General features: G+C 56.0%; 2 protein-coding genes across 2 annotated transcripts; one reads left to right on the top strand and one right to left on the bottom strand.

Annotated features, from left to right (window-relative positions):
• Positions 1 to 2,408: 2,408 nt before the first annotated feature.
• GPHA2 (glycoprotein hormone subunit alpha 2) lies at positions 2,409 to 3,070 on the top strand. Its single transcript, XM_065937677.1, has 3 exons — positions 2,409 to 2,511; positions 2,674 to 2,858; positions 2,969 to 3,070. Exons 1-3 carry the CDS (start codon positions 2,409 to 2,411, stop codon positions 3,068 to 3,070), a joined length of 390 nt encoding a protein of 129 aa, XP_065793749.1.
• Positions 3,071 to 3,278: 208 nt separating this feature from the next.
• Positions 3,279 to 12,162, bottom strand: PPP2R5B (protein phosphatase 2 regulatory subunit B'beta). The gene is made up of 14 exons (XM_065937676.1): positions 11,778 to 12,162; positions 10,862 to 11,338; positions 9,879 to 10,075; positions 9,184 to 9,285; positions 8,933 to 9,025; positions 8,676 to 8,806; positions 7,450 to 7,509; positions 7,238 to 7,346; positions 6,636 to 6,689; positions 6,252 to 6,302; positions 6,009 to 6,128; positions 5,061 to 5,188; positions 4,696 to 4,797; positions 3,279 to 4,057 (listed from the first exon to the last, which is right to left on the bottom strand). Exons 2-14 carry the CDS (start codon positions 11,058 to 11,060, stop codon positions 3,913 to 3,915), a joined length of 1,491 nt encoding a protein of 496 aa, XP_065793748.1. The 5' UTR covers positions 11,061 to 11,338; positions 11,778 to 12,162; the 3' UTR covers positions 3,279 to 3,912.
• Between the last annotated feature and the right edge of the window lie 843 nt (positions 12,163 to 13,005).

Raw genomic sequence — 13,005 nt, 5'->3', positions numbered from 1 at the left:
TCTTTACAAAGGAATGTCCTCCCCCAATTTAAATCACTAAGAGTGTAAGTTTCTAAAATGCTCTAGCCTGAGAATTTTACAGCCCAATGGGCCAGTTGGGTCTTTCATCTCTAGCACTTTGATTTCTAATGACAATAAATTATTTATGAAGACTTACTGACTTTTAGTGGGGGTAGAGAGAGAGCACTCTTTTCTCAAGATATAGGGATACAGTTGTTGACAGAACACTTTGGGTAGGTGGGGTCTGTACCTGACCTCAAATCTTCAACTCTCCTGGCTGGGTTGGAGAATGGGGTCTTGCAAGACTCCATGTCCTGAGTCCTGCTGCCCCTCAAGAAATCGTGTCTTGTCAGTTCACCCCATTTGGCCCCAAAATACAATCTCTTCATAGATAAATTCTTCTCATCTAGCTACTCCTTTGGCTTTTGACAGTAATGCAGACCAGTTTACTGGATTAACTTGAAGTCAGTGTAAGTTAGAGGCATTTTTTTAACTGTAGAGATGACCAGAATTAGAATAGGCCACTTTGTAAGGTAATGAGCCCTTGTCACTCCTACTGTTTGAACAGAGCTGATTATCTGTCATGCTGGAAGTTTCTCATAGTGAATGGAGAAGTTAGGGCTGGACTGCTAAAGGGGTCTCTTGGAGACCGCTTGTTCTGATACCTTTCCCTTAGGTGGGGAGGACAGGTGAGGTGGGCTACTGAAGGGCCTGGGACCTGAGGGGAGAAGGGCTGAAGGGAACGTCACTGTGTGTGAGGACTGGAGGACTAGGGACAAATTGTGTTTACAGCCTTTGCCCTCCTGTCCCAAACACAGCCTGCTTTACAAAGCTGTCCAGAGGCTCAGCTCCAGAGTCTGGAGATCTGAGTAGTGCTATTCTGACTTCCAAGCTTACAATGAACCCTTGGCAAAGTCACTTCCCTTTCTGGTTCTTATTTTCTCATCTGGAAAATGAAAGGGTAGGATCTGATGAGCTCTCAAGTGCCTTCCAGCTCTGGCTGGCTGTGTGGTTGGCTCTGCTTCTTTGAGCAGGTCAGTGAGACTGTAGCCCTGGGGTGTGCGGAGCCAGAGTTAGCACAGGCTTCCTTCTGATTTCTCCCCTGCCCCAGCCCCTGTGGCTCTCGCTGATGAGGGGTCTTTTTCTAACTTGCTGCATTCTTGCCCCAAGTCTAATTTAGCACCATGCATGAACAGCAGATTTGGGTTCCAAATCAGCCCGGCCATGAACTAGCTGTGTGACCTTCAGTAAATTTCCTTCTCTGAAACTTAGTTGCCTCACCTGCAAAACCAGAGCCAGGGCTGGATTAAATGATTGGATCTGCTGGGGTTGGTGGCTTCAGACTCTTCCAAGAGACGGTCCCTGTTATTCCAGGAACTAGGGGGAGGCCCACCCTGCAGCTGACCCCCAGAATGAGAAGTCATTCACTTGACAGTGCAAGTGAAGCTCTGAAACGATCTTAGAACCCCCACCCGGCTCTCCTGTGGCTCTGCCATGAAGCACCTCTCAGTGATACCATCAGTGAGATGCTATCACCTCCCTTGTCCATAAGAATCTCCTCTCCACCCTTACGTTTGCAGTGGGTAAAAGAGATAGGCAGGGCTGGGTTTAATCACTAAGGTTGGGCTGGCAAAGCCGTAAACAGAAGTGTCCTGCCCGAGGTCACACAGCAAAGAAGAGAACCCAGGTGGCCACAAATCAGCCCAGTCCAGAGGCCTCTCTCCCCAGGCGCACACACTGCCCCCTCTGCCTGGGAGTGGTCCTGGCCTTCCCTCTACACCTCATTTGCTGGAAAGCAGAAACTACCTTCTGAGGACCACATCTCAGAGACAAGCAGGATCTCCCAGGTGGTTTTGCTGTGAGGCTTCGGGCAGAAGAGAGGCAGGCCTGAAAGCTGATCTCCAAGAAGGCGTGGCTCCAGGATGATGGCGAATAAAAAGTCGGAGAGCCAGCACCGTCTGGAGACCAGCAGGAGGCAAGAGGAGCCATTCAACAATCCATTCAGAAGCGGTGAGCTCACTGAGGCAAGAACCCGGGAGAGCCTGGGGGCTGTAGCTAAGGTCCTACATGCCCAGCTGGGCAGGTGGAGGGAGGCAGAGGTTTGTGCTCCAGATGGTGGAGGAGATTTCCGGGGAGAATCACTGCAGTGGGCTGATACGTGAGTCACACTGGGACAGCTGCTCACACTCATACCCGTTCAGAGAGGATGGGTACACACATACATGCACATACACATACACCCAAAGGCACACACGAGGAAAAGATAGCCCCTCAAGGCATGCCTCACCCCAGTCAGACAGACCAGCCTAGCCCTGGCTCATTCACCCGGAGGCATGCAGCATTTAAAGAACTCCTCCCCAACACCTGCATACCCACCTAGAAACATTTATTCCCCCTCTGTGTTTCAGATGCCCATGGCGTGCCCCCAAACCCTGCTCCTCTGCCTGCTGCTCCTGGCAGCCACTGAAGGCCAGAATCGACAGGCCACCATCCCAGGCTGCCACTTGCACCGTAAGTGACTCTAGGAGCAGAGAGCTGGGTGGAAGCAAAGAGCTGATGGACTGGACCAAGGCGGGCAGGCAGCACCCTCGAGGGACCCAGTGAGGCTCAGGCAACAGGCGCTGGGCGAGCCTTCGCCACGGCACCATCTACCACTCCCCCGTCTCCTTCTAGCCTTCAACGTGACGGTGCGCAGTGACCGCCAAGGCACCTGCCAGGGCTCCCACGTGGCACAGGCCTGTGTGGGCCACTGCGAGTCCAGTGCCTTCCCTTCCCGGTACTCCGTGCTGGTGGCCAGTGGCTATCGACATAACATCACCTCCGTGTCTCAGTGCTGTACCATCAGCGGCCTGAGGAAGGTGAGGGGGCTGAGCTCGGCAGCGCTCACTGGGGGTGTGGGGACAGAGGAGGCAGGGCTCTAAGACGGCCTGAGAAAGGAGCCTGCAACAGACACGCACCTCTCCTACAGGTGAAGGTGCAGCTGCACTGTGGGGGGGACCGGAAGGAGGAGCTGGAGATCTTCACGGCCAGGGCCTGCCAGTGTGACATGTGTCGCCTCTCACGCTACTAGCCCATCCTTCCCCATCCCCCTCCCCTTGGTCACAGGGTTCAGAGTTGGAGTGATATTTCCTGAAGCTCAGTAAGGATAACAAGTCCAACCCTCTGAGAAGAGGGGGTTTTCTGCCTCTTTCCCACCTCCACCTGACTTCTGAACCAGTCCTTCATCAGTTCACCTCCCCCTTGTCCCTACCCCTAAATAAAGCAAGCAGATCATGAGTTCCTCTCTTTATTAAATCTACCCCCAGCCATGGAAAGGGGAACAGACCACGGTTACTGTGACCACCCTCCTTGTCCCAGGACACAGGGAATCTTCTGCCTGTGCCCTTACCCCTCCCCCTGCCCAATAAATAAAAAGGGGACAAGGATGTACAGGGCCAGGGCGGGGAGGGGAAGAGGGTGCCCCAGGCCCAGGATAATGTGTGTTGCAGGGGAGCTGGGGGAGAATAAATAGACCATGGACCCCATGGTGGGGTGAGGAAGGACCTCGCGCTGGCACAAGGTGGGGCAGATGAGGGGCTGCGTCCCCTTGCCCTAGGCTGGGAGTGGGGCATGGGAACCTGCCTGCAGTCTGGAGCCCGGCTTTGTGAGGCAGGGCAGTCCCCGATGGCCGCTTCCTGATCAAGTGCACCCTGGTCCAGTCCTACCAGGAGGGCCTGACAGTTCTGTTGCCAGGACCACCATCTCTCCTCCTCTCCCCCCAGAGGAAACTGCCCATGCTGGGCCAGGCAGGGAGCCCTCCAAGCCCCCGCTGGCAAGGCCAGGAGTAGGTGTGTATCTCTGTGGGCCCCTGGGCAGGAGGGAGGGTGGAGGGACTGATAGCTCTGGGTTTAGCTCCTCCCCTTCTGGGGATCTTTAGCTCTGACCTCCACCGGTGACCTGGGGTGTAAGCCGCTGGAGCGGGGCCTCTTTGGACCCCTGGGTCCCCTGTAACCGGCGTAGCCGTAGCTCCTCCAGGCCTTGCCACAGCTCCTGCCGTTCCCGGGCCTTCTGTTGCTCCCTGGGGAGAGAGGGAGAGGCAGTTACCCTTCCTGGAGCTCCAACTGCAGTCTAACTCCCTCATCACCACCCCGTCTGCAAGGAGACTCAATGGGAATCTTCCACTTGGGGAGAAAACACTGAGGAGAGACGGGTCCCAGCCTGTGGTCATGGAGTAGATGGATCAGCCTGGCCTTTAGAGGCCCGGCCTGAAGGGCTGTTGTTATGTTGTTGTTTAGTTGCTAAGTCATATTCGACTCTTCTGCAACCCCATGGACTGTAACTCACCAGGCTTCCCTATCCATGGGATTTTCCAGGCAACAATATTAGAGTAGGTGGCTATTTCCTTCTCCAGGGCATCTATCTGACCCAGGGATCAAACCTGCATCTCCTGCATTGGCAGGCAGATTCTTTAGAACTGAGCCACCAAGCAAGTAGGAACCTCTAGACTAGGAGGAAGTACTTGGGAGGATAATTGGAGGATGCAGTGGATAGTTGGGCACAGATGTCCCAGCACGTGACAAGACCACAGGGAGAGACTTCAAATATCTGACCAGATGGGATATGGGTTGTCCTTTCAGCTCCCCTCCAACCCTTAGGAGCTGGTCCTTTTCCTGCTTTTCTCCCCTCTCCCCCCATGCCCAGCCTCTCAGCACTCACTGCTGCTTCTCCAGCTTGTAGGAGGCTGTGAGCTCATCAAACAGCTTCCCGTTCATCTCCATGAAGGTCTTGAGCACGTTGTAGATGAGAGACACAATGGTCCTTGGCAAGGACAAGGATGAGGTGAGAGATGAGGGCAGCTTCAGTTGGGTCCCACCTCCCTCCCAGCATTCTGCCCATCCCTGTGTCCCAAACACCGCCTGCAGCCCTGAACACCACAAGCACCACCCTTCTCTTCCCCTTTCACCACCCCTCCACCACCTTCAGATGCCTTCCCTGATCCTCTCTAGCCACGAGTACCCCAGTTCTGGACTGACTGGCCGTGCCCCAGCCTCTGTGGGTGAAGTCAAAGCCTGGGCACTCACTGATTCCAGTGCTCCTTGGAGACTTGGTAGAGGGTCCCGAACACAGCAGGCAGCACAGTGTGGCAATTGTCCTCAATGAGGCTCAGGATATACTCATTGTTCCAGAAATACAGAGCCCGCTCTGCAACCTGGGGCAGCGAGATGGCAGGGTAAACGCCTCAGTGGCTTCCCAGCAGGTGCCCTCCTGGAATCAGACCCAGCCACACACCCAGGGCACGCTGTCCTCCTCACACCCCATCTTCAGGGTTCATCTGACCAACGCGGGGAGGTGCAAAGAACACTGGATGTGGAGTCCAGTGGTCAAAGGTGAGTCCTGGCTCCACTACACACTGGCCACGTGACTTTGGGAAAGGCAGTTTACCCCTCAGCCTCAGTCTGCAAATCTATAAACTGGGGCTAATAATAGCTACCGCCATACGGCTGTCAGAAGAATCGTATGAGGTATTTACTAAAGTGAAGTGCCAGAGTACCAGGTTATGGCCTATAAAAATGAGAGAAAGTCTGCATAAACTCTCCTGCATACATGTAGGAGAACTCTGGCTACATCCAGCCTGGATGGAGTGGGGAAGTCTTGCTGGTCTCTGTGAGGGTAATGAAATTTAAAGTCACCAAGAAAGGGGGAAAGTGATGACAACCATCCATCCCATTCATGGACATTTGGTAAACATCCATTTCAGTTTACCACATGTGTTTATGCTACCATCTCTTCAGTTCTCCTCCCCACCCAGCTGGCCCATCCTACAGATAAGGAAGCTTAAACCAACTCAGAGTGGTGAAGTGATTTACTCAAATCTCCTTAGCCACTGGGAGGTCTCCTGACCCTGAGTTCAGCATCTCCACATTATCAGACCCTGGAAGGTCCAGAGGAGAAACTGAGGGCGGAGGAAGCTGTGTGAGGTCAACCTCCCAACCTTCTAGTCCATACCCTGGCTCTCACCCGACCCGTACCTGGAAGTGGGGGCTGGACACACAGCGGGCCACCTGTTTGAAGAGGGGCTCCTGGATCTTCACGAACTGTGAGGGCTCGATAACATCCAGAATCTCCTCCATCTCTCCCAGAAACATCACCTGGGGTGGGGTCAGGGACACAGGGACGGCGGTTCCCATCTCCCCCGACACACACCCGACTGCCTTCCAGAAGCCAAGCCTTCCCAGCCTCCCTGCAGTGGACATCAGAGCCCTTCTTCATACCTCTTTCTGGGTACAGGTTTTTGGCCAGTATTTGAGCAGCCCCCGGATCACCTGTGGGAGTTGAGGCAGAAAGGAGTCAGGCCTGCCAGGGTTGACCCCCAGGGTGGCCTGCCAGGACACCAGGTTGCCTCCCCCACCAGAGGTACTTGAGGGCTTCCCTGGTGGCTCAGTGGTAAAGAATCCACCTGTAACGCAGGAGATGCACAAGACGTGGGTTTGATCCCTGGGTTGGGAAGATCCCTTGGAGGAGGGCACGGCCACCCACTCCAATATTCTTGCCTGGAGTATCCCAAGGACAGAGGAGCCTGGAGGGCTACAGTCTATAGGGCCGCAAAGAGTCGGACAAGACTGAAGCGATTTAGCACCTGCATCAGAGGTACTCACATGCTCTGTCAGGGTTGCATCCTTCTCCAGGAACTGCACCACACAGTATGCCAGCTGCAAGGGAGCGGGGGTAGGGTGGTGGAGGGGTAGGCAGAGAGAAAGAGGACAGGGGTCAGGAGGGGACCAGGACAGGACACCAGATATTTGCTCATTTGCTCTTCACTCATTCACCAAGCATTTACTGACCACCTAGGACATACCAGGCACCGTGTTTGATGTGCAGAGACACAATAATGACCCGACAGGGGAAATATTCAGCAAACTAGTCCTTATAAATTTTATAAAAGGTTCCATATCCAAAATCTGTATTATGATCTACAGGAATATAGAAAGAGGAGAGCTTAATCCTGCCCAGAGCAGGTTAAGAGGGAGGGGGCTGGGAAGTCTTCAGAGAACTGATGTCTAAGATCGGCCTGAAAGGATCGTGGCGATTCTCTAAAGTAGATGGAAGAGAATTAATCAAGAAAAAGATGAGAGAGGATCCCATGAGTTCATGCTTTAGTGTGCCTGGAGTCAGAGGGTCAGGCTGACCCTGCCAGTCCAGGTGGCTGCCCTGACCCTCAGGACCTCTCCGCCATGGCAGGGCCAGGCCTGGGCCTTACCTGGGCATGAAAGACAGACAGCGACTTGACAGAGTGCAGGGGAATCAGGACTCGAACCAGGAACTGCTTATGTTCGGTCTTCAGCGGCAGCGCAAAGCCATTGATGATGCTGAGGAGGGGACAGAAGAGATGAAGAGGGTTGGGATGACTGGGCCTCTGTCCCTCCTCCCAGAATCCTCCAGATGCGCCAGCTGAGGCCCAGAGAGAGTCACCTTCCTAAGATCTCCAGCAGTTCAGCCACACCATTGAAGTGCTCGAATTCATAGATGAACCTTTGAGAGGAAGAGAAGAATGCACGAGAGTTCAAGACAATTGGAGCAGGCCCAACCCTCCTCTCAGCCACCCTGCCTATCCACCCCAGCCCTACACATCAAGCCAGCTCTCTCCCAACCCAGAGGCTGTGCTCTCTTCCCCAAACCCCAAACCAGGCCCACTGAGATCTCTATATCACCCACCTCTATATCACCCTCTCAGCCCAGCCCCACTGCCACTCTGGGTCCCGGCTCAAACCTCTTCTGGAAGCATCGTCTGCCAGACCCTAACTCTCATTACCTGGTCCTCATCCAGTCCACAGGCACTCAGCCTGAGTCCTTCACTCTTCATGCCAATCAACCAAAAGAATGACAGAGTGTCTATTCTGTGCTATGTTATTTCTCAAAATCATCCCAAGAGGTAGAGCTTATTAGATCCATTATATGATGAAGAAGTCAGGGCTCAGCAGCTCAATCAAACTTGCCCTAAAGTTAATAAGCAAGGAATCTAATACACCAAACTCCTGGAGGACAGGGATCATTCCTCACCTATTTCGTAGCTAATAACAATAAGAGCTAAGGTTTCAGAGTTCTAGCCTTGGTCCAGGAGCTATAGTGAGTGAAGGCATTGCCTCATTTCATCTTGACAACTGTCTCTGTGTTAGTATAGTTGTCATTCCCATTCTAGAGACGAGGAAGCTAGGAAAGAGCTTAAATACTTTGCCCAAGTTCACCCAAATATTTGAACCAAACTCAAACACAGGCCATCGAGCTCAAGAGTCAGTCTCAACTACAAGACCATATGGGCCCCTGATGCCAAGTAGGCAGCGGTGCTCAAAACATATTTACACAATGAATCCCTTTCTTTGGGTCCTATGGCCTGGTATGACAAAAATCAAAAGATTTAGATCCCAGGCCCCCTGAACTGACCTAGTCCCTGCAAACTATTTCCTCTTTCAGCCTCCATTTTCTCATCTGTAAAATGGAAATAAATACCCTTTCTCTGTTGATCTCACAGGATTTGTATAAGCAGTACTACTGGCAGTAGTACATGCTGCCAAGAAAAAACTCAATAAACCACAGTTCTACAGGGTCCCCCAGCCCAGAAGCCTTTGCCTCTGCCTTCTTCCCACAGCTCTCCCTGCTCCCTCCCCCAGGTCTCAGCTGGGCAGGAAGCAGGCACCCACCGGAGGAAGATATGGCTGCACTGTTTGCGGATGTAGGCCCGGAGCCCCAGGAACTTGCCGTAGACCCGGTGCAAGATGGTCTTGAGGTACTCACGCTCCCGGGGGTCCTCACTATCAAACAGCTCCAGGAGCTGTAGGAGCCGGGATCAGGGGTTAGGAAAGAGACCAAGCCAGGCTACTTCCGTCCTATCCCCATGCCCCCACAGAGAGCCTGCCCCTGCCCCATGACACCACCCGGCCTGGGGTCCCCACTTCACCATAAGGACAAACTTTTGATCCACATATCTCTTGGCCACAGAGGGCTGGAAGTCTGGGCTCTCCAAGAAACGCAGGAAAAACTCATATACCAGCTGGAGGAGGGGACAGACAACATGGTGAGTTCAGGAACAGCCTCCCCCTTCATCCTGCACTGTGGCCCTCAGCCAACAGCCCAGGACCTCAGGAGACCTTCTACCCCTCCTTGGGTCTCTTCTGAAACTCATATCCCTGTCTTCCCCAGTCCTCCTACCTGAAGATGCGGCCATGAAGGCTCAAGGTTGGGCTCATCCTCTTCAGGGTCAAATTCAGGGTTCTCACTGGGCGGCAGCGTCCGAAAGATATTCACTGAGATCTGAGGGGCAGGTCAGGGTTCTTTAAGGAAGAACCCTCTGAGGCAGAAGCTAGGACATCCCTCATCCTAAGTCTAACGGGTCTCAGCACCTGCCTCAACAAGCAGTTTCCTTCTTTGCAATCACTGCCTGAACATCTGGTTCATGGAAGACCTGGGCTTGGGGTTGGGGACTGAGGGGCAGATGAGACACATCCCCACCCTCTATCAGGTGCAGTCCAGCAGGGAAGACAAGATGGAAAATGGTAAGGTCTATGGACCTTCTAAGCAGCAAAAGGGAGATTTCTAGTTTGGGTACTGAGAGAGGCTTCATGGAAGAGGCAGCAGCTAAGCTAGGCCGTGGCACAAGGAACATGGGAAGTGCACACCGGGCCTCAGGAGAGCGTGCGCAAAAGGGCAGGGTGGGACAAGCCCAGGAGGCACGGAGGGACCCACACTGCAGGGTGCTGGGCAGGAGTGGGGCTGGGAGACGGGTCAGGCAGGAAGACATGGGCCCTAAGGCCAAGCCAAAGAGTATGGGTTTATTCTCTGCCCGGGAGCTCCACGGGCAGGCCGAAGGGTTCCCACGCGCACCAAGCCCTGTGCCAGGGGCTCACCATGCGGATGATGTCTGGGTAGACAGGCTCAATGAGGACCCCCCGGGTGCTCCCCACGCACTCCACCAGCTCATTGAGTGCCGCCCGCTTCACCTCCTTCCCCTTCAGGTCAGCCACACAGTCCAAGAAGTCAAACATCACCCCACACTGGGCCAGCTTCCGGCTCAGCAGCTCATGCAGCTCAGAGGCTGGCACATCTGGGGAAGGAGGAGGGGTCTGAGCCCAGGCCCCAGCTGCTGCAGCCCTGGGCAGGGGTGGGCCTTCCTAATCCCTAGGGCAGGCTCCTCTGCCCCCATGCCCCGTGCTTCTGGGCCATCTCCCACTCCATGCAGAAAGTAAACCACTTCTGTCCCATCCTCCATTCTTGTGAGGTAAAGGAGCTTCATCTCTTCATCCTAACTGAGGCCCAGAGAACATGACGGCCTGATTGGAAAGCATGGTTACAGACCCTGGATGCCCGGGCCTTCCACAGGTGCCCCAAACAGCCATGGCCTCCCTCTCCTAAGTAGCACTCTGTTCTAAGAGCCAGAAGTGGGGAGAAGAGGCAGGATTAGGAGTCTCTCGGGTGCCCTCTGCCTCAGCTAGTGGGGCCCTGTAGCCAGGGGTGGGGGGAACGACACCATAATTGTTGCAGGGAGCCATGCTGAGCACCTGCTCCAGGACCCTGGCAGCAGCCAGGCTACTAGCGGCTTCCTGGAACCCAGGCTGTAGGCCCCACCCTTAGCCCTGGTCTGCCCCCCAGGGTGGCACCACCTCCAGATGCCCCACCTCCAAGGATGACAGGCCAGTCCGGCCATGCGTCAGCACAGAGAGCCAGAGGGCTGGGGGTGGGGGTCAGCTCAGGTGGTGGGGTCCCTTGCTCGGAAGGGGCCATCCAGACTCCGTCGGATCACAGCTGCCAGCTGCTTCTCACTCCCCCACCCCCAAGGCTTGCTGGCCCACTCCAGGACTCAGGTCCCCTCGCGGCCAGCAGCCGGGCTCACCTTTGAGCAGGGGCAGTGGAGTGAGTTCTTGCTGGTTGCTCTGATAGCGGAACTGAGAGGAGCTGTGGGAACGCCGGGGCCGGGCCCGGCGGAGGGAACGGCGGGAGAAGCCGTCCACCTTGTCGGGTGGGGGCACAGGGGACAGCCCGGGGGAAGAGGGGCTCGTGGGGGTGCTCGCTGGGGGCAGCTTCGTCTCCATGGCGGCTAGGCGGTGGGTCAAGCCTTCAGAGCCTCTGAGCTTCCCTCTGGGCCTGCAGGATGCTGAGTGAGGCTGGGTTGACTAACTTGGGCCCATCCTGTGCGCTGGGGGAGGTGGGGGGGGGGGATGGGGTGGGCACAACCACAGTCCTGGGCCCCCCCCAGGACCTTTGGCAACTGCCCAGTCCTGGGGGGCAAGCACGGTAGAGAGGAGGATGGCTCAGGTTTCAGGTCCTTCCTGAGGGTCCGAAGAGTCCAGCTAGGGTTCCCAGCCTGGCTCTTTTGAAAAAGAAGTCAGGGCAGAGAGGTCGGCAAGAAAGAGACAGAGAGCCTGTCAGTTCTTTCAGGACAGCCTGTGGGGCTGCCGCTGACAGCCCATCTTCCTGCCCTCCGACCCTGGCCCAGACCCTAAACGAGGTGCAGGTGCCTCCCTTCTCCCAGACATAAAGGCCCCAGGCTCCAAAACAATCCCCTCAAAATAGGGCCTCTCCCCCAAGCCAGACCCTGTCTAGAATGGGGACCTTGGCCCTCACCCCTGGCGCCTAACAGAATGGGGACCCCATTCCTGCTCCACTAATCAGGGTCACCAGGGACTCTTCCAAGAATGGGAACCCTATCCCCATGCCACCCGCCTCCTACAACCCGGCACCCTCCCCAACCTCAGTTTCTCCTTCCTCACCCCCAAATCTCATCTGCCTCCCAATGGGGGGACACTCACTTCTCAGATGCCCAGACTTAGGTCACGGGCCCTCCAGGGGCTGCCTGTGGGGAGGGCAGCAGCTGCTCAGGGTTTCTTCGAAGCGGTTCGGTTCGGGGCGCTGGCGCTGGGCGGCGGCGCTCCTGGGTTCTCTCTCCGGCTCCGGGGGGGCCGGAGCATGCCCCCAACTCAGCCCCGGGTCGGGGCGCGGGCTCCCGGCGGGCTCCGGGTTGGCCGGGGCAGCGCGCAGACCTCTCCTCAAGTCCGGGGACCCGACCCGCGCCGCACCGCGGGAGCCCAGGCTCTCTGCGCACCGGCACCCGCCGCCCAGCTTCTCACGATGACATCAAGTCACCTCCCCCAGTCGGCCCGCACATCCCCGCGGGTTTGGGGGGCGGGGGAGGGGGGCTGCGTCAGGAAGTTCCCGCCGGGGGCAGCTGGGAGATGTAGTCCCTGCACCAATTAAAGCTGCTGCCTGACCGAAGGGGTAATTCCTGCGGGCACCAGGGAACAACACTAAAGCAGAGTGGGACGGGGTCCAACTGGGACTGGGCTCCTGGCTCTGGAAGGGAGAGTGCATACGGAGAAAGGAAGACTCAGGAGTCTGCACCAGGAAGCTGGGGGCAATGCCAGGACTCTGGCAGCAAAGAGGCCCAATCCTCTGTCACACCCAAAGATCTGCCCTGCTCCGTCTGTGCCCCAGGCAGTCCACCCACAAGGGAATGCCACTCTCACTCCAGAATGGCTGGACACTTTAAAGCCCCAGTAGAAAATGGCACTGGACTGGTTAATAGCCTGCAGTGAGCCAGTGCCTGCTGGGAGGGGTGTGGTGCCCCAAAGGCTGCTGGGAAATGAAGTCCTTCCTCAGCCTGCAGTCCCCCTCCCGTCCCTTGCTGTCTAAGGTGACATCATGGTCTGGGTTTAAAGGGCCAGCCTGGGAATGGCAAAGCATCAGAGCTGGAGGTGCTCCCTGGTGCTGCCACACCACCCCAGCAAGCTAGCTTCTCCGGATGGAACTCCCAGCCTCTCTGGGACCTAAGATGTGCTCTTGGGGTCTCTAGTTCAAACCCTGCTGCAGGGACTCCAAGGCACAGGTGGGATTCCAGGAGTTTGGCATTCCTGCCAAAAGTTCCCAGCTTGTAGTCCTGAGCCCCTTTCCTAGCACCCTGGACCCCAACACCCTTCACTCCCCTGGGCTCCATCCCCTACCCTATACTGCGATATCTCCACCCAGAAGTTCCGCCCAAAT

The sequence above is a fragment of the Muntiacus reevesi genome, chromosome 5 (genome assembly GCF_963930625.1).
Source record: "Muntiacus reevesi chromosome 5, mMunRee1.1, whole genome shotgun sequence".
In the NCBI taxonomy this organism is placed as follows: Eukaryota; Metazoa; Chordata; class Mammalia; order Artiodactyla; family Cervidae; genus Muntiacus; species Muntiacus reevesi.
This window is presented reverse-complemented; position numbering and strand designations above follow the sequence as displayed.

What these genes read in the sequence shown, in the direction of transcription:
- GPHA2 (XM_065937677.1), top strand. Translation starts at nt 2,409, where the DNA reads ATGCCCATGGCGTGCCCCCAAACCCTGCTCCTCTGCCTGCTGCTCCTG. An exon ending in CCCAGGCTGCCACTTGCACC is followed by an intron (nt 2,512 to 2,673) that starts GTAAGTGACTCT and finishes GTCTCCTTCTAG; the next exon opens with CCTTCAACGTGACGGTGCGC. An exon ending in CCATCAGCGGCCTGAGGAAG is followed by an intron (nt 2,859 to 2,968) that starts GTGAGGGGGCTG and finishes CCTCTCCTACAG; the next exon opens with GTGAAGGTGCAGCTGCACTG.
- PPP2R5B (XM_065937676.1), bottom strand. Translation starts at nt 11,060, where the DNA reads ATGGAGACGAAGCTGCCCCCAGCGAGCACCCCCACGAGCCCCTCTTCC. An exon ending in ACCCAGACATCATCCGCATG is followed by an intron (nt 9,286 to 9,878) that starts GTGAGCCCCTGG and finishes CCTGCCCCTCAG; the next exon opens with ATCTCAGTGAATATCTTTCG. An exon ending in AAACCTGTACCCAGAAAGAG is followed by an intron (nt 6,129 to 6,251) that starts GTATGAAGAAGG and finishes ACCCCACCCCAG; the next exon opens with GTGATGTTTCTGGGAGAGAT.